The following is a 25852-nucleotide window of genomic DNA, read 5'->3' as shown; positions in this document are numbered from 1 at the left end:
GCATGTTACCACTTATTCTGACTTCCAGACTTGGAAGTAAACTGGTTCGAATCCGTATGGTGGATGAAATTTTCACTGCCAGTAGTTGACTAGCAAGAGGAAAAGGGATTGCGGCATAAAATTCCTGATAAGCAGTCTTTGCACCAATGTTCAGGGTTAAATTCCAAATCTCTCAACTGTTACTTATGAAATGAGGGTCTGTGACATGTTTGATGGTGATCTGTTTGTTGAATTGGGGTGTTAAGCTTGGAGCCCTCCTCAGTGCTCTTTGCAAGGAGTAGGCTATGTGCAGACACTGGGTTTCACCCTCCCCCTTCTCTCATCATCCTCATATAATGCAAACATAACAAAATGCTACACTACAATACACTACACTACACACGCATCCATTATATTCTCCTACACTCTACAAACATACGTATAATACAACTATCAGCCATCTGCCAAGGAAGAGGCCAACGTGCATCAAGGAAGAACGAACACCCTTTGGACAAGCGGCTGAAGCTACCCTGTAGGTATACCAGCTATCAGTGCCATATGAAATATACTTTTTTTAAATGATCACAGGATTACTCAGATTCTAAAGATGTTTTGACCAGAAGCAGTGTGATGGTATTTTGGTCTTGTGGAGATTGGTTACACATGTTCTAAAGTCATATTGGGCAAAAAGTTTCTGTACACAGAGGTACATCAACTATAATACTGTATTGTCACATTCTGCTCTTATTTTAGTATTTGAACCCTAATAGTGAGAGTTGCAGGAAAGTAATTGCTCCATCTATCACTGTTGCCAGCTTTCTGTTCCTGTTATTTTATCTTAACATCATTACTTCAGTTTCAGTTGCTCGAATTAGACTATTTTGTTGTAAGACCTCATCCCATTGCTTTGATATCAGACTTCTTTGCTCATTGATGATATATTTTTTTCTTTCTTTTGTTCCAGATGGTGAACGTAATGAGTCTGCTGAAAAGTGGATCATAGAGGCACAAACTAAATTTAAGTCATTGTCACTTGATGAGCAGGTGAAGTTTTTTGGCTTTCTTTTAGAAGGAACAACTCCAGAAGTACGCTACAAAATATTTAAAGAAGTGCACAAATACTTTCATCATGACATACTAGTCTTTCTTCCAGTGGAATTACAGGAGTACATATGTCATTATATTGATGTTGTATCATTGATACAAGCATCCTGTGTGAATAAGGAGTGGAATAGGTTTGTGTGTGGCTTTATAAATTATAAACATTTAATTGTGTAGGTTTATGCAGTGTTTTTGTGCTGGCATACATTTTAGAAGAAGAAAAGCGTTCAAACATTTTTGTGAGAAGCACTACTTGGAAAATATGACTTATGTTTTCGTTAACATTGACATTGTAACTCACTTTACTGGAAAGTATTTAAATCTGTAGAAGATACAGAGTGTATTCAAGGAACAGAAAAACTGAAACTCTTGAAATTAAGGAAATGAGGAGTTGTAAAGCACTTTCTATACACTGCCTGACAAAATAACTGCAGCACCCAGAAGACATGGTCAGATGTCAATGTATCTTGGTCCATGTGCACACCAGCAGGCAGTATGTAAATGATAAGAGTTGGATTTATCTGTGACAGGGAGAATGGCTACTACAGTACATTAATGTGGTTTATGTTTAGTGTTTTACCAAGTGTGGTCGGGTTTTTGAGGAGCAAGAGCAATGTCAGATGTTTAATGATAACTGTAAAGGACATGGAGATGCTGCATACTCGCGTGACACAGCACTACCAGCACCTGGCAGAGTTTCAAAGGGGCCTTACTGTGGGTCGCCATTTGGCCGGCTGGTTAAATTGTCCTGTATCGAGACTTTGTGGCATTCGGATATGACAGTGGCCCAATGTTGCATTGCATGGGAACATGAGCACAGGTGGGCTCATCATTTAAGTTGCTATTGTCCACCTGTAACCACCCCAAGGGAGGATCAAATTCTTGTACAATAAACGCATTTTCTAAAGCCCTTTATTGCACCTGCCATCCAGAAACAAGTAATGGACTCCGTGCAACATCTGTGTCACCCCACACCATTGTTCAGAGACTAATAGCAGATGAACTAGGGAATTACTGTCCCATGCATAGGCTGCCACTAACACCATACTGCAAACAGCTGCCTTTTTATTGGTGCCATGACTTGGAAGCATGGAAACCCAAGGAATGGCATTGTATTGAGTTCAGTGATGATTCATGGTCCAGCACTGTCCCATGTGACCATTGTCAGCTGGCGTGGCAGTGACATGAGGAGCAGTCCCATTCATACAGTGTTTTGCAGAGGCACATTGGAATTACTCCTGATATTGTGTGGGATGAAATAGTGAAGGCAGCAGAGGATTAAGTAGGCAAAAAGATGAGGGCTGCTAGAAATCCTTGGGTAACAGAAGAAATATTGATTTTAATTGATGAAAGGAGAAAATATAAGAATGCAGTAAATGAAGCAGGAAAAAAGGAATAGAAACGTCTCAAAAATGAGATCGACAGGAAGAGCAAAATGGCTAAGCAACGTGGCTAGAGGACAAATGTAAGGATGTAGAGGCATATCTCACTAGGGGTAAGATAGATACTGCCTACAGGAAAATTAAAGAGACCTGGGGAAAAAGAGAACCCCTTGTATGAATATCAAGAACTCAGATGGAAACCCATTTCTAAGCAAAAAAGGGAAAGCAGAAAGGTGGAAGGAGTGTGTAGAGGTTCTATACAAGGGCATTGTACTTGAGGATAATATTATGGAAATGGAAGAGAGTGTAGATGAAGATGAAACGGGAGATATGATACTGCGTGAAGAGTTTGACAGGGCACTGAAAGACCTAAGCCAAAACGAGGCCCCGGGAGTAGACATCATTCCATTAGAACTACTGACAGCCTTGGGAGAGCCAGCCCTGACAAAACTCTACCATCTGGTGAGCAGGATGTATGAGACAGGTGAAATACCCTCAGACTTCAAGAAGAATTTAATAATTCCAATCCTAAAGAAAGCAGGTGTTGACAGACGTGAAAATTACCGAACTATCAGTTTAATAAGTCACAGCTGCAAAATACTATAGTGAATTCCTTACAGATGAATGGAAAAACTGGTAGAAGCCGACCTCGGGGAAGATCAGTTTGGATTCCATAGAAATATTGGAACACATAAGGCAATACTGACCCTACGACCTATCTTAGAAAATAGATTAAGGGAAGGCAAACATACGTTTCTAGCATTTGTATACTTAGAGAAAGCTTTTGACAATGTTGACTGAAATATTCTTTTTCAGATTCTGAAGGTGGCAGGGGTAAAATACAGGGATCGAAAGGCTACTTACAATTTGTACAGAAACCAGATGACAGTTACACGAGTCGAGGGGCATGAAAGGGAAGGAGTGGTTGGGAAGGGAGTGAGACAGGGTTGTAGCCTATCCCTGATGTTATTCAATCTGTATATTGAGCAAGCAGTAAAGGAAATGAAAGAAAAATTCTGAGTAGGTATTAAAATCCATGGAGAAGAAATAAAAACTTTGAGGTTCGCCGATGACATTGTAATTCTGTCAGAGACAGCAAAGGACTTGGAAGAGCAGTTGAATGGAATGGACAGTGTCTTGAAAGGAGGCTATAATATGAACATCAACAAAAGCAAAACGAGAATAATGGAATGTAGTCGAGTTAAGTTGGGTATTGCTGAGGGAATCAGATTAGGAAATGAGACACTTAAAGTAGTAAATGAGTTTTGCTATTTGGGGAGCAAAATAACTGATGATGGTCGAAGTAGAGAGGATATAAAATGTAGAATGGCAATGGCAAGGAAAGTGTTTCTGAAGAAGAGAAATTTGTTAACATTGAGTATAGATTTTAAGTGTGAGGAAGTCGTTTCTGAAAGTATTTGTATGGAGTGTAGCCACGTATGGAAGTGAAACGTGGACAATAAATAGTTTAGATCAGAAGAGGATAGAAGCTTTCAAAATGTGGTGCTACAGAAGAATGCTGAAGATTAGATGGGTAGATCACATAACTAATGAGGAGGTATTGAATAGAATTGGGGAGAAGAGGAGCTTGTGGCACAACTTGACTAGAAGAAGGGATCGGTTGGTAGGACATGTTCTGAGACATCGAGGGATCACCAATTTAGTATTGGAGGGCAGCGTGGAGGGTAAATATCGCAGAGGGAGGCCAAGAGATGAATACACTAAGCAGATTCAGAAGGATGTAGGTTGCAGTGGGTACTGGGAGATGAAGAAGCTTGCACAGGATAGAGTAGCATGGAGAGCTGCATCAAACCAGTCTCAGGACTGAAGTACACAACAACAACAACAACAACAACAACAACTGTGTGGGAGCCGTGGAGTATGACTTCAGGTCATGGCTGGTAGTGACTGAAGAAACTCTGACATTATAACGATACATCATGGACATCCTGCATTCTGACGTGTTACCTCTTAAGTTATAGTATTGTGGTGCCATTTATCAGCAGGACAATGCTAATCCACACACGCCAAATTTCTGTATAAACAATGTGTGTGATGTTGAGGTTCCCCTGTTATCAATATTCCCTAATCTGTGGGTCCCGCTTGGATGTCGACTACAACCCTGGTGCTAGTAATCAGAATATCGAGGATGAGTAACAAGATTTATTGGCCACTTTGCCTGAGGAGAGGACTTTCTTCCCAATCAATGCATGCATCCAGGCCAGATGGGGTACAACGTCATACTGATTAGTAGTCACATATTGCCAAGTTTTTGTAAATTTGACTTGATTTCGTAATGACTAAAATAACATCATATTTCCTCTCAACCAATGAAGTTTTATTTTGTTTCCCCTCACCTTTTGGGTGTTTTGTTTTATTTTGTCACGCTGTGCAACTTGACAAGAGTTTAGATCAGGGGAGTGTGATTACTTACATATGTGATGGAGAAAATCTAACAGTGCTTGCATGAGGTGTGATGGGAATGGAGCAGAGTGTCAGTAGATGGTTGTAAATAGACGACTAATGTGAGAGCAGGACATTGTACAATGTATTTCATAGCAAAAAGTAGAAACAATTGTATCGAATCATAACGTCAATGCAAAGGAAAAAATGTGCCGCGTATTCTAAAAATGCAGCAGTCATAATCATCAAAACAAATTTCTATCACACGATGTATAGCTGAAAAGACTATATGGAGCAATATAAGATGTATGTATATAACCTGTGATGACTGACCATCTTCTGAATAAGTACTTGAACTGTTTGGTAAATGTTGCCAAGCTTTTTGTCATATCATCACAACTGTTGGGCTTGCCAAATCCAAGCTAAATTATCACCAATTGATCTAACTTCAACCTTTTAACACACTGCAGATCATTTCGACATTATGACCTGTAATCCAATAAATAGTTTCTTCTTGTATCACATTCATTGACTTCACCAAGTCTGCTGCAGTAGACTCACTTGCCTCTGCTAGTCAAATAAGGCAAGAATCACTTGTGTAAAAGAGGCTTTTCTGATATTGGCAATGACATCTTTCTTCAGAAAATAGAACTACATGAACCAACCACAAAGTCTGGTTTGCATATTGTCATGATGATGAGTGTTGAATATGGAACACATATTGCCAGTGGCAAATGCAGGTCTCAGGCTAAATTATATATCAGCCTATTGCCTCAATCTTGATAATGTAATATTTACATTTGATGACTTTACCATCTTCCAGCAAAACTGGCACTTTTCCATATAACCAAGATCTCAGATTGTGCTGCAAGTGTCATAACTGTTACAGTGAACATCTCTTTGGCTCCAGAATGAGATTTTCACTCTGGAGCGGAGTGTGCGCTGATATGAAACTTCCTGGCAGATTAAAACTGTGTGTCGGACTGAGACTCGAACTCAGGACCTTTGCCTTTCGCGGGCAACTGCTCTACCAAATGAGCTACCCAAGCACGACTCACGCCCCGTCCTCACAGCTTTACTTCTGCCAGTACCTCCTCTCCTACCTTCCAAACTTAACAGAAGCTCTCCTGCGAACCTTGCAGAACTAGCACTCCTGAAATAAAGGATATTGTGGAGACATGGCTTAGCCACAGCCACAGCCTGGTAGAGCACTTGCCTGTGAAAGGCAAAGGTCCCGAGTTCGAGTCTCGGTCCGTTACACAGTTTTAATCTGCCAGGAAGTTTCATATCAGCACACACTCCGCTGCAGAGTGAAAATCTCATTCTGGAAACATCCCCTAGGATGTGGCTAAGCCAGGTCTCCGCAATATCCTTTCTTTCAGGAGTGTTAGTTCTCCAAGGTTCGCAGGAAAGGTTCTGTAAAGTTTGGAAGGTAGGAGACAAGGTACTGGCAGAAGTAAAGCTGTGAGGACCGGGCGTGAGTCGTGCTTGGGTAGCTCAGTTGGTAGAGCACTTGCCCGTGAAAGGCAAAGGTCCCGAGTTCAAGTCTCGGTCCCGCACACAGTTTTAATCTGCCAGGAAGTTTTCATCTCTTTGGCTGTCTACATCTATACTCCCATCAGCTGTGTGAAACTGATGTGTTGCCTATGTACATACTGTAAACGAAAAGTGCTCTGCATGCTACTGCCCCATTTGTGGACTTAAGTGCTAAGTTTTACCAGTACAATGTCAACAGAGTGGTAATCCAATGAAGTACAAGACAACAAATCGAGAAGTGTTTTTTAATTTTCTTTTTGTCCTTTTTTGTGATATTTGCACTTAATACAGCTTTAATCTTTAATTTCACTCTGGATGTGTGAAAAGTAAGTTGCACAATGATTAGAGTTTCTCCTATCTTCAGCACTGGGAAGTTTCATACTTAGACTGTAGATGGGCAAGTTGTGTTCAGAACAGTGTACTACAGTACAGTTTGACAGTTGCTTCTACTTATAATCTATCTTTTTCCTGAGCTCTTCCAAATAACTGTAGTTTGGAGATGCACCATTGAGGACATACAGCCATAAAATGACAATTAATCAGTGGCAAGTAGGTGGAAGTGTGTGCATTTAAAGTAACTTGCCACAGCTGATACCTGTTATGCCAAGGAGTGCACTTACTAATTAAATTTGCTCAAGATGATGGCTTCAGCTGAGCAGTGAAAGCTAGACAACTCTTAAATTCGTATTCATTGCTGGTTAAGTCAGATGTAGATTTTCTGCCATATTTACTGAATATAGCCTTTCTATTATATCAACTGTTCTAAAAGTGCCGTAATGTTATTATTTTGTTAAGATGATGAGCTGTACTGCAGAGACAGCACTGCAGTAAGGTAGTCCATGTGTTTTTGCTGTAAGGTGCATTGTTGTCAATGGTGAAATCAAAAGGCCACTTGTTTTAATTTTTGATAATGTACAGAGAGCATGAAGTAACCTTTATTCTAACAACTACAGTAGATCAGACAGTGTGAACTAAGACAATAGTAAAATGTAAAACATAAACGTTAAATTTCAAACAATCTTTTTTTCTCTGAAATATTGCTGGAAGTGATTGAAATGCCTGTGGTCGACATTGTTACAAAGTTGACATCATTGAACAAATGATTGAAAAAAAACCACACTGCTAGACATACCCAAACATGTCTGTTTGCCAGAGCAACTACTGTGTGCTTGTCACCGGTTGGCTGTCATTTTATTATCATGTTGTTTTTCTCTGACCTGATACTTCATTTTGTATGTAACTGTAACACACCCTGCTTAGAGTTAAGCAGAATTTACGTGCCTGAACCCAAATAGTCTGATAAATTGCAGAAGAAGTGGCTTGTGAGGTAACTTTTTGCTATATTTTTGAATACCTTGTTATTCTCAATTTCCTGCTGTAGTGTTTCTTTTGAACTTGATGTTTTGTTCTTTCTGCAGCAGGTATTAATTCATTGGCATCAGACTCCTAGGAAACTCGATGAAACCTGGAAGTATTTTATAGTGAATTAATTATCTTTTTTCCCTAAAAAGTACAAGATTTCATACTGCTTTGGCATATTTTCCTCGTAAATATGCAGGTTCTGTGAGCAATTCTCAGCAGAGAACAGCGTTATTTAATTGTGCTTGAAGAACTAACTGTCAGATCATTAAGTCGGAGATGTCTACCTTTCAGTGATGACGTACTCTTCACTCGGTGGTATCTGAGACTATATTTTCAATCAAAATATTTATTATTATTATTTAAATGTTGTTCCATTAATTTTAGATACAGCATTGTGGAATATTAAATGTTCTCAAAATAAAATATTCAGAACTCCCATATATCTCTCTTGTCTGATTGAAGTTTATTTTATATTTGATACATGGAACAATTCCTCTCTTACTGTATACACCTGAAGTATTAGCAGTGTGATACAGACCACATCCACCTTCTGACAACTTATAAAGGATACTAAATATTCCTTGCATCAATTACAGGCTCATCTGAAAAGCATTGATTCAGTTGTTTTTTTAATTACGCAGGTCTGCAAAAAATATTTTTTGAAAATTGTTTGAAATTTGATAACTGACTTTTATGTACTTTTCAGTGCTGATTTCAAAAATGCAATCCATTTTTTCTATCATGCCAGGTTTTCTCACAAAAAAGGGAGTATTTTTGGGTATAATAACAAAATTTAAGCAATTTATCACATTTTTTCCAACATTATAAAATTTCATTTTATTTATAAATCATGTTCTGAACTACATTTCCAGTACACTTCCATTTCTCTTTAAGCTCATAAATCCTTATAATTACACTTTCGCTTTCTGACGAAGTGTCTTTTATTGCTTTTCCAGCTGTGGACTTCTTGAATCTCTTTTTATCATCCAGCAGTAGTTCGCTATCATGTTGACATTCCATCTTCCTTGATATCTTCTTTCCATTTCTTTGATGTCTTGATGGAATCTTTTTGCCCTGCTCTTCACTCACATCACCAAGGTTTGCAGGGAAGTAGTCAAGATGTGAGTGGAGAGAATGAACTTTAATGCTCATGTAACAGCCCAACTTCTTAAAGTTGTCGAGCATGTCTGCGACGATTCTCTTGTAGTTTGGATCTTTTTTGTTTCCTAGGAAACCAGTAACAACTAATTTAAAATATGTATGTTGCTGCCTTTTCTTTTGTTTTCATTTTGACCACAAAGTTGCGATCTGTCATTAGTTTTCTAATGTCTGGTCCGACGAAGATTCTTTCCTTTAGCTTTGCCACATATGAACCAGGAAACTGTCCACAATGATATCTGAAACACTCCCCTTCTTTTGGCAATGCCTTAACAAATTGTTTCATCAGACCAAACTTAATGTGAAGTGGTGGAAGTAACACCTTTTTGGGATCCACAAGGCTTTTCCTCTCAACATTTTTTACTCCTACCTGTAAGGTTCTTCTCAAGGGCCAAACTTTTTTTATGTAGTGTTGCTTTCTGTCTCTACTATCCCATTCACAGAGAAAGCAAGGGTACTTTGTATAGCCACTTTGTTGACCAAGCAGCATTGAAATCACTTTTAAATCACCACATAGTGTCCATTTGTGGTCTGAATAGGAAAGTTTGCTTAAAACTAGTTCAAGGTTTTTGTAACATTCTTTTAAGTGAACCAAGTGTCCAACTGGTATAGAAGCATACTTATTGCCATTATGTAGAAGTACTGCTTTAAGGCTTCTTTTTGAAGAGTCAATGCTCCCATCAGGAGCATATTCTATTTTGAAACATGCCGTAAGTCCAGGAACATCACTGCAAAACACCAGGCCACCTTCTTGAGAGAAGAAAGATACAAACTCCTTTTCCCTTGATCAATACCAAGAAAAGGACATACCCAGAGCCAATATATGTTTATCTTTCTATCTAGATCCTAAAACCTCTGCCAATTCTTTAGAAAGGCCTAGGTCTCTAATTAAATCATTCAGTTCAGATTGTGATAATGGAATGGGATCGGTTGTGCCAGGATCATAGCCATCTCTGTCTTCTTCACTATCTCCTTGCTGAGCCAATGTCTCGTGATCATCTATATCATCCAAAGAATCTGGAGGAGAGCATATTGATACTTCAGGTCCATGAGCAACAGGGCAAATGGCTGATTGAATGTTAGGGTAAGAAATATCCTTTTTGTTTATCAAACTGAAAGTGTGATTTTTGGGCTCCCTCCAAAGCATTAATATTCCAAAACGTAAGGACTACTTTTTACATTGAAACCGTTGCCTCAGTTCTTCAACACACACTGGACAAACTTTGTGTGGGGCCCAAGGCTTATCTTGATCGCCTAACTTTATACCAAAATAGGTTAAATATACTTTTTCAACAAAATCGGAAATGTTTCTTTGTTGATTTTTAATGGTATAGTTACCAAAAATGTAGCAGAAGCAATCTGGCAGGTTTATACATCCTGTGGTAGCCATTGTCCATAAAGCACCTTCACAACACAAGAAAACAGTCACTACTTTAAAGTACTAGGAACAAAAATACGTGAACAATACAGAGTGAAGAGGTACTGTGAATTGAAGGACAATAGCAGAAGCTCATTGCTTGGTGATGACGGGGGAAGGGGCAGCATGACAGACAGGCACTGACATGAAAATACTGCTTGTTTCTCTTAATTACTCTTTATTTTACGTATATCTAGTATAAAAATGGCTAAATAACAATTTATGGAGATCCTAAAAGCCAAAATTCAAACTCACTAGAGTGCTGAAATATCGAAAAAACCTAAAACTAGACAAGCAGTTTGTGAAATAACTGTACATGATGGAATTTTTTCACTACTTTTCCTGAAATCAGCATTGAAAACACTATAAAAAGCACTTAATAAATTTAAACAATTTTAATGTCGCCGACCTATGTTATTGTAATGAAACACAATGAGGTTCGCAGCAGGGTGGACCCCATCTTCTCACAGTCACCGGCCATTTACTAAACCATCGTGGCAACCTACACTGCAAAATGCTGTGTCCACAGAGAAGTATGATGTTGTACTGGCATGATCTCCACATGGAACAGAAAACAAATAAAATTGTGTGAACATTTGGAAATAAATCTAACACGAATACATTTAAAGAAAATTTTATAAACATTTAGTTGACGTCGCTGGGACAGGCAAGACATCAGATTACCATATATACTCGTAACACTACACTTCCTGATGTCTGCTGGTAACCTCTTATTGACTTCTGCAGCAGATTATAAACCTCCAATCCAAATACTAGAGAGGTATGCACTGTCTATATGCAAATTATTTTTATTTTTAGTATTATGGTTGTGATTTGCACAATTCATTCTACCGGGTGTCCCTGCTAAGAGTCATCAGGTGCATTTTCTGTGATGTTTCAGTATATTTTTGGGGCTGGAGTCAGCCCAAACGAATACTGCTCATTACATCTTTCATGCAAAACTTGTGTTGACAGAAAGTGTTGGTCTGTTTCCCGTTACAAACAAAATTATTTTTAAAGGGAATTTTAGATGTCCTTTTGGTAGAACAATCCAAAATTATTCAGACACAGTATTTTACTTTATCGATATGTATTAACAGGGACAGTAGAACACGAAGAATAACCAGTACGCCAGCCATGAATGAGCTGTGCTGCTCCATGGCGGTAGCAGTTAGTGCTGTCCAGGATGTTGCTGCCTTTGCTGGAGTACGTATCAATAAAGTGAATATAACATTAGAGTAATTTGGGACCACTCAATTGAATGAACATGTAAAATTCCACTTTAAAAATAATTTAATTTGTAATGGCGAGCAATCTGACGCTTTCTGTTGACATTGGGCTTCGCATGGACCACACGAGGAGCAGTTTTGCTTAGAGCTGACTCCAGCTATACATTCCAAAAATGAAATTGTAAATATCTGCCAAAACGCAAGGGAAAATATGCCTGACAACTCTTGAGAGGGACACCCTGTACATTTAATCTTGTTATTAACCTCTAATACCATTACAGAGAGTGTGTATTTGTATATAAGTGTAAGAATCCCCCAGTTCTCTAGGGAGCTTTTGTGAGATATTTCATTATCAACTTTAGACAATATTCTTACAGTGCACTTCTGTAGACTAAATAATTTTTGACCTTAGCTGAAGAAATTTGTACCACAGGACGTATTGAGTGGAAGTATGGTAGCAATCCTGTAGGAGGGTCAACACAGTGGGAGGGATTTTTGAGTACAAACTAGGCGAACTGAGCTTTCCAGTTAACTTGTCCACATGCTGGTGCATCTAAGTTTACTATGATTCTGCACGTCTGGAAGATTCACGCATGGAGTCTCATCCTGTGTGTGTCTCGTGTTCACTACTTTTTTTTACGTGTAAGTCATTTAGGTTTGTTTGGATCTGCATAATGTGACTCTTTGCGAGATGAAAGGTCAAAGTGCTGTGAATAATTTGTTAGCTTGTTCCATTAGTCTGCTGCCTGTGTCAGGTAATTGTGTGTTTTGACCCCTTGGCAATATTCTTGTATCATTGGCAAATGTCACAATATTTGAAGAGACCTCTAATGCTCCAGGTACCTCGTGTAAGTAGGCCAAAAACAGGAGTGGACCAGGAACCAAATATTGCAGAGCACCATGTTTAATGTTTCTCCACTCCAGATTTAGTCCTATTTCTGTGTTATAATTTGTTAATGTGACCTTTTGTTTTCTGTTGGTAGACTAGTACTGTACACCCTTGAAATTGTCACACCAGCTGTACACCAGGGTCACTGTGACCATCAATTATTTGCTGGAGAAATTGCCTGAATATAGAAAATTTTGTAATGAAATTGGACTCTCATATACTAAGTGTGTTTTATTTCACCGACATATTTTTTTCAATCAATATTAGTATTAATGCATCCAGCATTTGAGATTAAGTAAAATCTGTCATGGAACTTTTTCAATGATGAAACTTGAAAGTGATTCAGATCTAAAGACTTTGTCTGCAGTTTAATTAGATGAGGATGCTATTCATTTAATGAAATGCATTTACTACAGAAATATTTTGAGGTGTTCTCAATTATTCATAAATTTATTCATTATATCCACACTCTTGGAATATGGACTACAGTGTTATTGGCAATTGGCAGACCTCCCCTATTAGGGATGGCTGTGTTCCAAAAGTGACCATTTTTACCTTGGATGGCTATTTTCTTCTTTGGCCTGTGACAAACTAATCAGTTCTGCCATTGTCAGTAACTGCTGCAAGAGCATCAGCTTCTGAATCACTTGCATCACAAAAGTCACTTATGTCACTTTCACGATTGAATTCTTCTAACAGTGTTCCGCATAAAGCATCTTCAATTAGTAAAATGTCATTCCTATGTGCCATTTTCACATAACTTACAGAAAACTTACACATTGTGTACACCAGTATTATAGTGAACCTTCAAAAAATATGTCTGTGAAATTAATTAAACAATAATGTCTCACAACTTCAAAAGTCCGTCCTCTGCTAGTTCTGATTTAGGCCTAATGCTGGCAGTGGGTTGTGTATGTGCAGGTGCACATGCACAGTAACAAACAAAAACTTCCACTATCAGAGTGACCCTGGTATACACATCTAGGGTTAAGATAAAACTCCATCCATGCCAAAGGGGAATGTTTTAAACACCACACCATTTTAGTTTCTCTAGTAGAATTTCATTATCTATGCAATCAAAGGCCTTTGCAGCACCACAGAAAATGCCAGCAGGGTCGTGTTTTGTATTTTGTATTTTTTTTATTGTTTATTTATTTATTTATTTTTTTGTTCAACGAGAAGCATATTTGTGAGATTATTTATTTTTCTCTCAGTAGGGAATCTCTTTTGGAAGCCAAACCTATGTGATATTAAAGTGTAATAATTAGAGGGCAGTTGCTTTTCTCCACTTTTATAAATTGATATTACCACAGCATACTTCACTCTTTCAGGAAATACACTTCAGCTCATTAACTGACTGCAAATGTCAGTAAAAGAACCGAGCGAGGTGGCGCAGTGGTTAGCACACTGGACTCGCATTCGGGAGGACGACAGTTCAATCCCGTCTCCGGTCATCCTGATTTAGGTTTTCCGTGATTTCCCTAAATCGCTTCAGGCAAATGCAGGGATGGTTCCTTTGAAAGGAGCTTGCGCTCCGTCTCTAATGACCACGTTGTCGACCGGACATTAAACACTAATCTCCTCCTCCTCTCTCCTCAGTAAAATAAACTTTAGGGGCTGTTGTAGTTACCATATTGTTTAACTGTGTTGCACTGTTTTCTGTGTCTGTGTTCCATCAGTGTTGGGAAACATCATGACCACATTTTTCTCATGGCCAGTCATACAGTTAGAAGCTCCATATAGATGGACTAGGCAGTCACCTGGAGAAGTTAAATTTGAGTGTATGGAATTTTACACAGAATCTGGAAAATTATTAGTGGTTTTGTTTTTTGATTAGTGTAAGATACTGTAAAAGGGAAGTTATTACTGTTGCGGCCACAGAAGCACCTACCTTGTGCTGCCACACGGTGCTGTTCCTGTACTGGCTCACCACTGCAAATAATTCAATAGTCCTCCATTTTAAGAAGAGTGCAATAATAAAAAATTAAATGTCATGTATGTGACCTGAACTTAACAGAAAGTCACTAATACTGTTCAAAGTATCCTCTTCCAGGCCTTGTGCAGTGGCTTGTGGAGTGTACACTGATCGGCCAGACCATTATGACCACCTACCAAATAGCCGGCAGGTCCACCTTCGGCACGGATAGCAATGGCGACGCATCGTGGCATGGAAGCAGTGAGGCCATGGTAGGTCGCTGGAGTGAGTTGGCACCAGATCTGCAAACCCAAGTCACCTAATTCATGTAAATTCAGGGGAGGGCAGCGATGAGCTCTGACGCCACACTCAATTTCATCACAGATGTGTTCCATTGGATTCAGATCTGGTGAGTTGGGGGACCAGTACATCAATTGGAACTCACCACTGTGTTCCTCGAACCAATCCATTGCACTCCTGGTCTTGTGATATGGTGCAGTATCTTGTTGAAAAATGCCACTGCCATCAGGAAATGTGATAGTCATGAAGGGGTGTACATGGTCTGCAACCAGTGTAGAGTACTTCTTGGTTATCGTTGTGCCTTGCTCGAGCTCCACTGGACACATGGATGACCACGTGAATGTTCCCCACAGCATAATGTAGCCGCCACCAGCTTGTCTCTGTCCTGCAGTACGGGTGTCAAGAGCAGTTCCTCTGGAAGATGACAGATTCGCACCTTCCCATTGCCATGATGAAGAAGATATTGGGATTAATCAGACCATGCAATGCTCTGCTACTGCACCACCATCAAGTGCCGGTGGTCACATGTCCGTTTCAGTTGTAGTTACCAATGTTGTAGTGTCAACAATGCCACATGTGTGGGTCGTTGGCTGCAGAGGCCCATTACTAGGAGTGTTTGGTGTACTTTATGTTCAGATACACGTGTACTCTGTCCAGAATTAAAGTCTGATGTTAGCTCCGCAACAGTTTGTCACCTGTCCTGTTTTAACATTCTGCCCAGCCAATGATGTGAGACATCTGTAATGAGGGGAGGCCCAGCCCCACACCATTTGGATATGATTTCACCTTGGTTTCGCCTTGTATTGAAGCCACTCACTGCAGCACTCTTTGACCACCCATCAGGTCATGCAGTTTCCAAAATGCTCATGCTGAGCCTCAAGGCCATCATAATCTACTCCTGGTCAAACTCGGATACATTGCGTGCCTTCCCCATTCTACACATGGACAGCACACTCACTGAGACTACATGCACCATGCATATGTCTGACTAGCAGTCATTCCTCTCCAGGTGTCATTGCTATCACCTGGTCAAATTTATATCAATAGGAGGTCGATGGTCATAATGTTCTGGCTAATAAGTGTATGTGTAGAGTAGTAAATACATCTCTCCTAGTCTCCTTTTTAGAGATGCATAAATTGCCATTGACCTGGCCACCACGTGGTGTAGGTTTGACTAATTGAATGTTTTCTCTTGTTATAACTATTATGACAACTACAGCATAATTATCTTAATACTAATACCAGCTCAGCTCTTTACTTACTTCTCCGCTCTCTAATTTTCAGAGGTGTTCATTGCAGGATCACTTTATTTGTATCAACAGTTTGTTGATTTCACATGGTACTGAAATGCGGTTCTGTAATGAAATTGCAGCAAGGCAAATGGGGTAATTTATGTCCAATAAGTTTCTTCTTCTTCTTCTTCTTCTTCTTGTTTTAACAACATCAGTTTATTATTTAGACAGGAGATGTCTAGGCAGCTATGTTTCATTTTGTTTCCAGGTTGTAGTAGCCTCTGCTTTATGAGGTTGTCCTCAGAATGACCAGCACATTACGCCTGCTACCGATTCTTTTGTTGTGGGAATTAGTGCACATTTGTCATTGCAGAGGATAAATGATATCTGAAAAGTATATAAAATATTCAACTGGAAAAATTGGCTGGGCATCTCCTTGGGTGCAATTTGAATAAAGATGCTGGATTATTAAGCAACTCCAAGTCATTTTGATGGTTTTTGTGCTAGGTAAATATCATGAAAGAGTGACAATCATCAGGTGGTCACATGCTGCCATCATGAACACGTATTGTAAGTAGAAAAATGGTAGTAAAATCTCTAAAGTTAGAAATGGCAATGTGTATGTTTGCCTTGTGCAAAAATGTATACATTAAGTACTTGTATGCTCTATGAAACAGTGTGGGTTACAATCTTTGATGCAGCTGAGACTAGTTCTGTAGTGGGAAGCTATGTATATTTTTGGAGCACATTCTACATATTTTCAGACAAGGCTCCATAGCTGTTAACCCTGTAAACCTATCATCATCATCATCTCCATATTCTTCCAGCAAGCTGGGTAGGGTGTTCATGAACTATTTGCCTCCATTTTGCTCTATCTTGATGTAATTCTTGTCATCATATTGTTTCCCAGTTTTCTCCTATAGTCTTTGGGTCTTCCTTAATCTGATCCAGACTTCTTTGTCTGGGTCATCTTGTTGGTCTTTTCCCCAGCACATTTCTATCCAGGTATAGTTTTGGCAGGCAGTTATCCTTCATCCTCTTCACATGTCCAAACTAATTGAGCCGTGCAAAGCTTAGTCTCTTAGTCACTGACAAATCCACTTGCATCTGTCCTGTGATATGTTCATTCCTAATTTTCTCTCTTTTAGTCTTCTGCAAAGCGAATTGCAGAACCTTCATTACACATGCTTGTAACTTGCTCAAATCAGCTTTGTTAATTACATAGCATTCCAAGTTGCATGTCATAATTGGCAGGAGAAGCATTTTAAACATGAAATCTTGAACATGACAGCTGTTTTAAACATGGTCTGTTTGTCTCTCGCAGGTACTCCCTTGTCACACACAAAACTATGCACTTGATGATAAACTTCAGATCTCTTGCTTACTGTCCTCTCTACTTCTAGATTGGCTGTTCTATTCATTGATATTTACTTACCAGGAAATTGAAAGTTTCCACACATTCAATTTTATCTCCATCTTGCACCAGGTTGCATTGGCCAGATACACTACTCATAATAATTGCTACAGGTTTGTTGTTGCTTACTGTCAACTGATACTTTTTAAACTTCCCTGCACTTCTAGTTCTGTTTTCCTTAAGTAGCCACATCATCATCAAAGATTGAAGTTCAGAAATCACTATTTCCTATCTCTTTGATTTTGCTTATGATCACATCCATAAAAGCAATTAAAAGTAATGGGGAAAGTGCACTACTCTGTTGCACACCTCTCTCTGTACTGAACCAGTCTGATATGCTGTTACCCACCTGCACACAACTTTTTCAGCCCTCATATAGCATTTGCACTTTCCTTATCAGGGAGTTTGGAGCCATTAGTTTTTATAATCACTCCCATATCTTACACTTTGGTACACTGGCATACAATTTTTCCAAATACAGGAACATGGTCATGATATCTTTACCCTTTTCCAAATACTTTCACAGTAACTGTCTTAGTGCAAATACGATGTGTGTTGTTCCAGTGCTGCTTCTCAGTCCACGTTGTTCCTCTTCAAACTGGTTTTACAACAGCAGTCTTTATCTTTTCTCTATAATCTTTTCCAATATCTTAAGACAGTGTGATAACAGGGTGATTACAATTAGAACACTTTCTCCTACTTCCTTTGTTTTAACAGTGGTATTATAATCCCCTTCTTCCAGTCATCTGGTACTTTATTTTCCTTCCAAATGATTCCCTGTATTTCTGCCATATCACCTCTTATTGACATTATTGCTACTCACTATATAGAGGAGGCATTGTGTCGCAGACACCCACAATGAAAAGACTGCTAAGTGTTCAAGCTTTCAGCATAAAGGCCTTATTCAGAACCAGAGAACACACACACACACACACACACACACACACACACACACACACACACACACACAGACACGTCCACTGTCTACAGATGCAGATTGTAGAATGAAACTGCGTCTGATGGGAGAAGCAATAAGGGTTGGGTTCCTGGGGTAAGAAGGAGGCATGAGGTGAGATAGCAGGTTATTATTCCACCCTGAACTTTCCATAGGTCAAATCACTCTATCTATTACTGTAGCTGTTGATGTATTGTGACTGAACAGTGAGACAATAGAGCAGTTACTTCATCAATCAATCACATTTCCCATTACATGTTAGTACTCAATGTATGTGCATATGCCTTGCTTCATGAGAAAGTTCACTGAGCTTATGCTGTGTGTGGTGTGTTTCAATTGGTTTTGATAATACAGTGCTAGGGGAATGGTCAGGCTCTTTGACTTGATTTGTAACTAATGGTCAGTGGTCAGTTGTAGGTGGTTTTCTGAATATTATTACTTTCATTGAATCCTGGGACCACACAGCTCATTTACTCTTTCTTTGTCACACTAGATAAAAGTATTCTGAGAGTTCACTGAATATAAGTGAAATCAATAAGTGTATTTATCATTTTTCCTCGCAACAGTGTTTGGGAACATTATATTTGTTACTGACAAATTATTTTGTATTTTCACTGCTGCAAACTATTGATTACATTTCTCTCATCAAGAGGAAACATTTCATTTCTATTGCAAATAAAACATACATGTTGTCCCCTCTTCATGTGAGAGCTGATTTGTTTATTACCTGTGGTTCATGGAAGTGTACCTGCTCACTAAAAATTCACTACAGCATGTCATGGCTCATCACAAATCAATACAAAACAGTCCTCCTTATACCTTTGAAAGAATTATGGCCAATTACTGTTTTTCGACAAAAAGAGACTGAACTCTCAAAAAGGCCGGGTTGGGAACACTTCGAAATTATAGGGGAATTAATGTTTGTCCCGGTTCCTACAATTGACAGAAATGCTTAGATGCTTTCAATAAAGGATTGAGAGATATTGTTCCAATGTGACCAAAAGATGATATATGACAATCTCTCTATGCATTTCTAATAATTTTATTCGTGATCATGTTTTTGATACTCTGTGAGATGATATGTTGCAGACAGCATCACAAATGTGACTTTTTAAATACACTCCTGGAAATTGAAATAAGAACACCGTGAATTCATTGTCCCAGGAAGGGGAAACTTTATTGACACATTCCTGGGGTCAGATACATCACATGATCACACTGACAGAACCACAGGCACATAGACACAGGCAACAGAACATGCACAATGTCGGCACTAGTACAGTGTATATCCACCTTTCGCAGCAATGCAGGCTGCTATTCTCCCATGGAGACGATCATAGAGATGCTGGATGTAGTCCTGTGGAACGGCTTGCCATGCCATTTCCACCTGGCGCCTCAGTTGGACCAGCGTTCGTGCTCGACGTGCAGACCGCGTGAGACGACGCTTCATCCAGTCCCAAACATGCTCAATGGGGGACAGATCCGGAGATCTTGCTGGCCAGGGTAGTTGACTTACACCTTTTAGAGCACGTTGGGTGGCACGGGATACATGCGGACGTACATTGTCCTGTTGGAACAGCAAGTTCCCTTGCCGGTCTAGGAATGGTAGAACGATGGGTTCGATGACGGTTTGGATGTACCGTGCACTATTCAGTGTTCCCTCGACGATCACCAGTGGTGTACGGCCAGTGTAGGAGATCGCTCCCCACACCATGATGCCGGGTGTTGGCCCTGTGTGCCTCGGTCGTATGCAACCTGATTGTGGCGCTCACCAGCACGGCGCCAAACACGCATACAACCATCATTGGCACCAAGGCAGAAGCGACTCTCATCGCTGAAGACGACACGTCTCCATTCGTCCCTCCATTCACGCCTGTCGCGACACCACTGGAGGCGGGCTGCACGATGTTGGGGTGTGAGTGGAAGACGGCCTAACGGTGTGCAGGACCGTAGCCCAACTTCATGGAGACGGTTGCGAATGGTCCTCGCTGATACCCCAGGAGCAACAGTGTCCCTAATTTGCTGGGAAGTGGCGGTGCGGTCCCCTACGGCACTGCGTAGGATCCTACGGTCTTGGCGTGCATCCGTGCGTCGCTGCGGTCTGGTCCCAGGTCGACGGGCACATGCACCTTCCGCCGATCACTGGCGACAACATCGATGTACTGTGGAGACCTCACGCCCCACGTGTTGAGCAATTCGGCGGTACGTCCACCCGGCCTCCCGCATGCCCACTATACGCCCTCGCTCAAAGTCCGTCAACTGCACATACGGTTCACGTCCACGCTGTCGCAGCATGCTACCAGTGTTAAAGACTGCGATGGAGCTCCGTATGCCACGGCAAACTGGCGGACACTGACGGCGGCGGTGCACAAATGCTGCGCAGCTAGCGCCATTCGACGGCCAACACCGCGGTTCCTGGTGTGTCCGCTGTGCCGTGCGTGTGATCATTGCTTGAACAGCCCTCTCTCAGTGTCTGGAGCAAGTATGGTGGGTCTGACACACCGGTGTCAATGTGTTCTTTTTTCCGTTTCCAGGAGTGTTTGTCTTTGTCGTTTTGTACTTCTTAGAGGTCCACTTCATTTAATTTTGCAATTTATTTTTCTTTTGTCATACAGACAGAGGAATCATCACCTACAGTGAGGATGTTGGTAGACATAACCCCCTCTCCTCCCCAAAGAAGGAACTAATAATTCCAAAAACTAGGATAATGTCATCAGTTTTACTTTTATATAACCCTATCAGTTGTACAAGATATAGTTTAATGTTGTCCTTGATTTGAAGAAAACAAAATTACAGAAAGTTCCTTTCATGGGAGATAGTGTCTTAAAGCTTTGGCTGTTTGTTTATGATGATTGAACATTGATTAATCAGTAACTTATGTCAGATGTCTGCATATTATAGAAAATTTATTGGAAGACACATACTTGTACGCTAAGTTGTTAAAGGAACAAGAAGAAAGAAGCTCAGGTCATTACACTGTTTAGCTATTCAGGTTTAGATTTTCCCCAGTTTCCTTAAGTGGCTTGTGCAAGTTTCTACAACTTGTGTTGGTATAATTTTTCTTGGGGAAAAAATCCTCATGCAAGGTAAGAAAAGCATCTACAACTACATCTACATCATACTCTGGAAGCCACTTAACTGTGTGTTACAAGGGGTACTTCTGGTACCACTAGCTCATCCTACCTGTCCTTGTTCCACTCCACCACACACCGTTGGTTGGCTTGCGGAGTATAAATGTAGATGTAGATGTAGATGATGTCTGGGTTAGATAAATAGTAACTGCAAAATTAACTTTGTATGATGGGCAGAAATATTTTCCTGGCAACCGTATGAGAAAATTGGAGAAAAAGTATTTTAAGAAAGAAACACAGTGAATTGTTTTAATACTGTGAAAGAATTACAGGAAGGTATTAGAAAAGAGAAATAACATAGACTAGGTATTGAACCTTACATGTTTCTAAAGTGAATAAAAATGTAGATTATCATCCAAACACAAAACATATTCCTTTTGAGTCTTTTTAATGTAAAAAGCTACTTCTGTATTACAATTATTTGTTGAATGATCCCAGCTTCATTCCTTCTAAAAGATGTTATTTGTTTTCACAATTTGCCATTTAAGTGACTGTAGACTGCTTTCTTGGCCAAAGTTGACAGTTCATCTGTTGACACATTAATGCATAAAACTTGATCATAGGCAGTCTTTCTATACTTAATATTTGACTGTGATAGGGAACTGAAAGAATTTATTGGTACATGATGAGAAATAGCTTGCTTGTGTGTATGTGTTAGAAACTACAATGCCTGGGAAAAAAAGAGAGAGAGAAGCACCCAGAAAACATGGTCAGATGTCACTGCCTCTTCACACACACACACACACACACACACACACACACACACACACACACACACACCATCAGTGGGCATGTAAGTGATTAGAACTGCTTCAGTGTGACAGGCAGAATGGCCGTCAGATTGCATTAATGTTGTTTGTGTTTTGTGTTATTTCCAGGCCTGGTAGGCTGTCTAACAGGCATGAACAGCATCAGATGTTGAGAGATCACTGAGTCAGACATGAAGGTGCCTTGTATTCCTGTGGGACAGTGTTATTAGCATCTGACAGAGTTTGAAAGAGGCCTAATTGTGGAGCCTCATTTAGCTGGCTTTTTGAGTTGTAATGTATCCGCATTTGTGAGGCATTTGAATGTGACAGTGGCCTGATTTTGGACTGCATGGGAACAGTACGTGATGTGTAATCACAACAATGGAGGATCGCTGTTTCATGCAGTGATCACTGTTTTATTCTGTAAGCACATCATAAGCTTCACGTCTGCACCTACCATTCGATCACAAGTAATAGACTCCCTGCAACATTCTGAGTCATCCTGCACCACTGATGAGAGACTAGCAGCAACTGGATTAGGGAATCACAATCCAATGTGTAAGTTGCTGTTAACACCACAACACAAACAGCTGCATTTGGAGTGGTGGTGTGACCAGGAAGCGCAGATGCTGATGAATGGCATCTCATTGTATCCAGTGATAAATCTCGGCTCTGCACTATCCTGGACAACTGTCATTGGTGAGTATGGTGACGAGCGGGCGAAAGATCCTGTTCTTCCAATGTTATGGAGTGGCGTGGCAATGTTATTCCTGGTGTCATGTTGTGAGGAGGCATCGGGTGTGACTAAAGGCTACGCTCAGTAGTGCTTGAGGGAACTGTGATGGCAAAACAGTACATCACAGATGTCCTGCTCCCTCATATGTGTCCGCAGCTCGTGGTCTTGCGGTCATGTTCTCGCTTCCCGAGCATGGGGTCCTGGGTTCAATTCCCAGCAGGGTCAGGGATTTTCACCTGCCTCGAGATGACTGGGTGTTTTTGTTGCCTTTATCATCATTCATGAAAGTGGCGAGATTGGACTGAGCAAAGGTTGGGAATGTGTACGGGCACTAATAAGCGCACAGTTGAGCGCCCCACAAACCAAACATCCCTCATATGTTACTTCTTGACTGACAATATCACGGTGTCATTTTCCAACAGGGCAGTGCCTGTCCGCATGAGGCACGTGACTCTACAGACTGTCCTGCATGACGTTGAGGTGTTCCCATGTCCCTCAAGATCCCCACTTCCAATAGAACATGAGCAATCAGCTCGGATGTCAACTCCATCGTGGTGCCAGCACCCGTATATTGAGGACCAGTTACAAGAGTTACAGGCCAGCATGCTTTAGTAAGAGAGAGGATGGCTTTGGCACCATTCGCAGTTGAATTAGTGCATGCACCCAGGCCAGAGGGGGTGCAATGTCATACTGATAAGTGGGCTTATACTGCCAAATTCTTTGCAAATTTCATGTGATTTTGTAATCACTGAAATAATATTATGTACACTGTCAATCCGTGAACTTTCATTCCATTCCTTCTCATTATCTGGGTTCTTCACTTTTTTTATCAGGCCGTCTACAAAAGGTAGAAACTCTGTCTCACCATGACTATAAAAATAGCTTGAATGTTTAATACACTCAACCAGAGCACTATTTATGACACAACAAGAAGTTTCATTCAAAAATGGATAAGCTGTGTTGATATTTTATTTGATGTGTAAGGATGGTTCATTGTTTGCAGTTTTGCACGTGCAAGAGTTATCTAAATACCTTCTGATCAACTCGTAGTAAATTTGTATTTGAGGAAGCTCTGCGTTGAATGGACAATGGTGTATGCATTACTCCTTAACAATGGGTTCACGTTTTGGAAATTCAGCACACAAAATAATCATTTGTGTAGTGTTGTCATATTTCTGCAGCAAAGCATATGTACCACCTTTGGTTTTCATGAAACTTGTACAAAGACTAGTCAAACTATTGAATCTTCCACTTTGATGATGATGGATTTATGTTTACGTACTTCTTTGTCATTAGAAATAAAATTGCAAACATTGTTCAATATTTTTGATTAGCCCTTTATATTACACTGTCTTGATGTGTACCAGGGGACTCATCTTAAACTCTGTGTTAGTCATTGGCTATTTGTTTTTCGATCACAGTGCTCTCCACGAGCCATACTGAGATTTCAAGACTCGTTATAATGTAGCAATATGTTTCTCTTTTCTTTGTGAACCTTAATTGTGATATATGTGTATTTGATGTGATTGGTAATCATGTCACAGCTACAGTCAGGAACGTGTTACATTAAGCACTGCTGTGAGCGTAGAACTCTGAGTTGTAGCAGAAGTACTGGAATGGCTCAAGGACTTATCGAGTAATGGAACCCATTATGTTGTCCTTAACAGCTGGTACTTATCAGAGATAGGGATGACTTTGAAAGGGCCCCAGGGAAGTGTGATAGGACTAGTCTTGTTCTCTGTATACATAGGTGATCTGATGGATGGGACGGCAGCAGTTTACAGTGGTTTGCTGGGGACACTGTGGTGTCTGCGAGAGGGATGTCATCGTTGAGTGGCTATGGGAGGATGCAGGATGACTTGGACGGAGTTTCTTGTTGGTGCAGTGAATGGAATCTTGATCATGCTAGTGTAGTATGTGGGAGAAACAATCCCGTAATGTTCAAGTGAAGGATTGGTGGTGTGCTGATTGACACAGTCACATCGATTGGCTGTCTGATCATTGTGTGTGGAGCAATGTAAAGTAGAATGAGCATGTCACGTTGGTAGTGGGAAGGGTGAATGATCGGCTTCTTTTTATTGGGAGAATTTTGGGAAAGTGTGGCTAATCTATAGAGGAGATAGTGTGTGGGACACTTGCGTGACCCATCTGAGAGTGCTGCTCGAATGTTTGGGATCTCTACCATGTCAAATTGGAAGAAGACATCAAGCCACAACAGAAGCATACTTCTAGATTTGTTGCCCGTGGGTTCGATCAGTGCACAGGTGTTACAAGGGATTCTTCATGTGCCCAAATGAGAGTCTTTGGGGAGGAGGAAGATGTTTCTTCATGAAGTACTGTTAAGGGGGGTTAGAGGGTCAGTGTTTTGAGGCCAACTCTGGAACTGTTATGCTGTTGCTGGCATACATTTTGTGTGAGGACTGCAGGGATAGGATGAGAGAGGTTACGGTTTGTACAGAGGCTTTGGGCAGTTGTTTTTGCCTTGTTCTATTTGCAAGTGGAACAGGAAAGGAAATGAATACTAGCGGTTCTCCAGATGTAAACCTGGCTCAATGTTGGCAGTAATGAAAATGTTGATTTGTCGGACCATATGAAGTGTTTCCACTGATCATCCCCCAGGTTTTGTGCTCCTGACACCATGTTTTACACTTCTTTGTGCTGGTTGTTGTCACTAATGGTTTCGGTATAGCAACTTTTCCATACATGAATATTTGCTTTATGGAGTTCTCGGAGGACTGTGTCGATAGATATAGGGCCACAAAGATGGCTACTGATCTCTGCAGTCACTTTAGCCACCATAGTTTTGTGTTGTTTTTACACAATTCGTGTTAGTGAACAATGATCTCTGCCATTTAATTTTGATTTGTGCTCACTATTACGTTTACATATTGATGTCTTTCCATCTTTTGTGTAGGTTGTCATGACTGTTGAAGCAGATGCTCTTGAAACATTTAATAAGTTGGC

The 25852-nt window shown here is 40.3% G+C and overlaps 1 protein-coding gene across 1 annotated transcript in view; it reads left to right on the top strand.

Moving 5' to 3' along the window:
• Nucleotides 1-25852, top strand: part of LOC124805380 (F-box/WD repeat-containing protein 2-like) — a 129284-nt gene that overhangs the window by 23904 nt on the left and 79528 nt on the right. Inside the window, exon 2 of the mRNA XM_047265937.1 lies at nt 944-1214. Within this exon, the coding sequence (XP_047121893.1) occupies nt 944-1214 (271 nt within the window). The remainder of the gene's footprint in view (nt 1-943; nt 1215-25852) is intronic.

This window comes from Schistocerca piceifrons, chromosome 7, assembly GCF_021461385.2.
Source record: "Schistocerca piceifrons isolate TAMUIC-IGC-003096 chromosome 7, iqSchPice1.1, whole genome shotgun sequence".
In the NCBI taxonomy this organism is placed as follows: Eukaryota; Metazoa; Arthropoda; class Insecta; order Orthoptera; family Acrididae; genus Schistocerca; species Schistocerca piceifrons.
The sequence above is the reverse complement of the archived record's forward strand: the minus strand, read 5'-3'. Positions and strand labels throughout refer to the sequence as shown.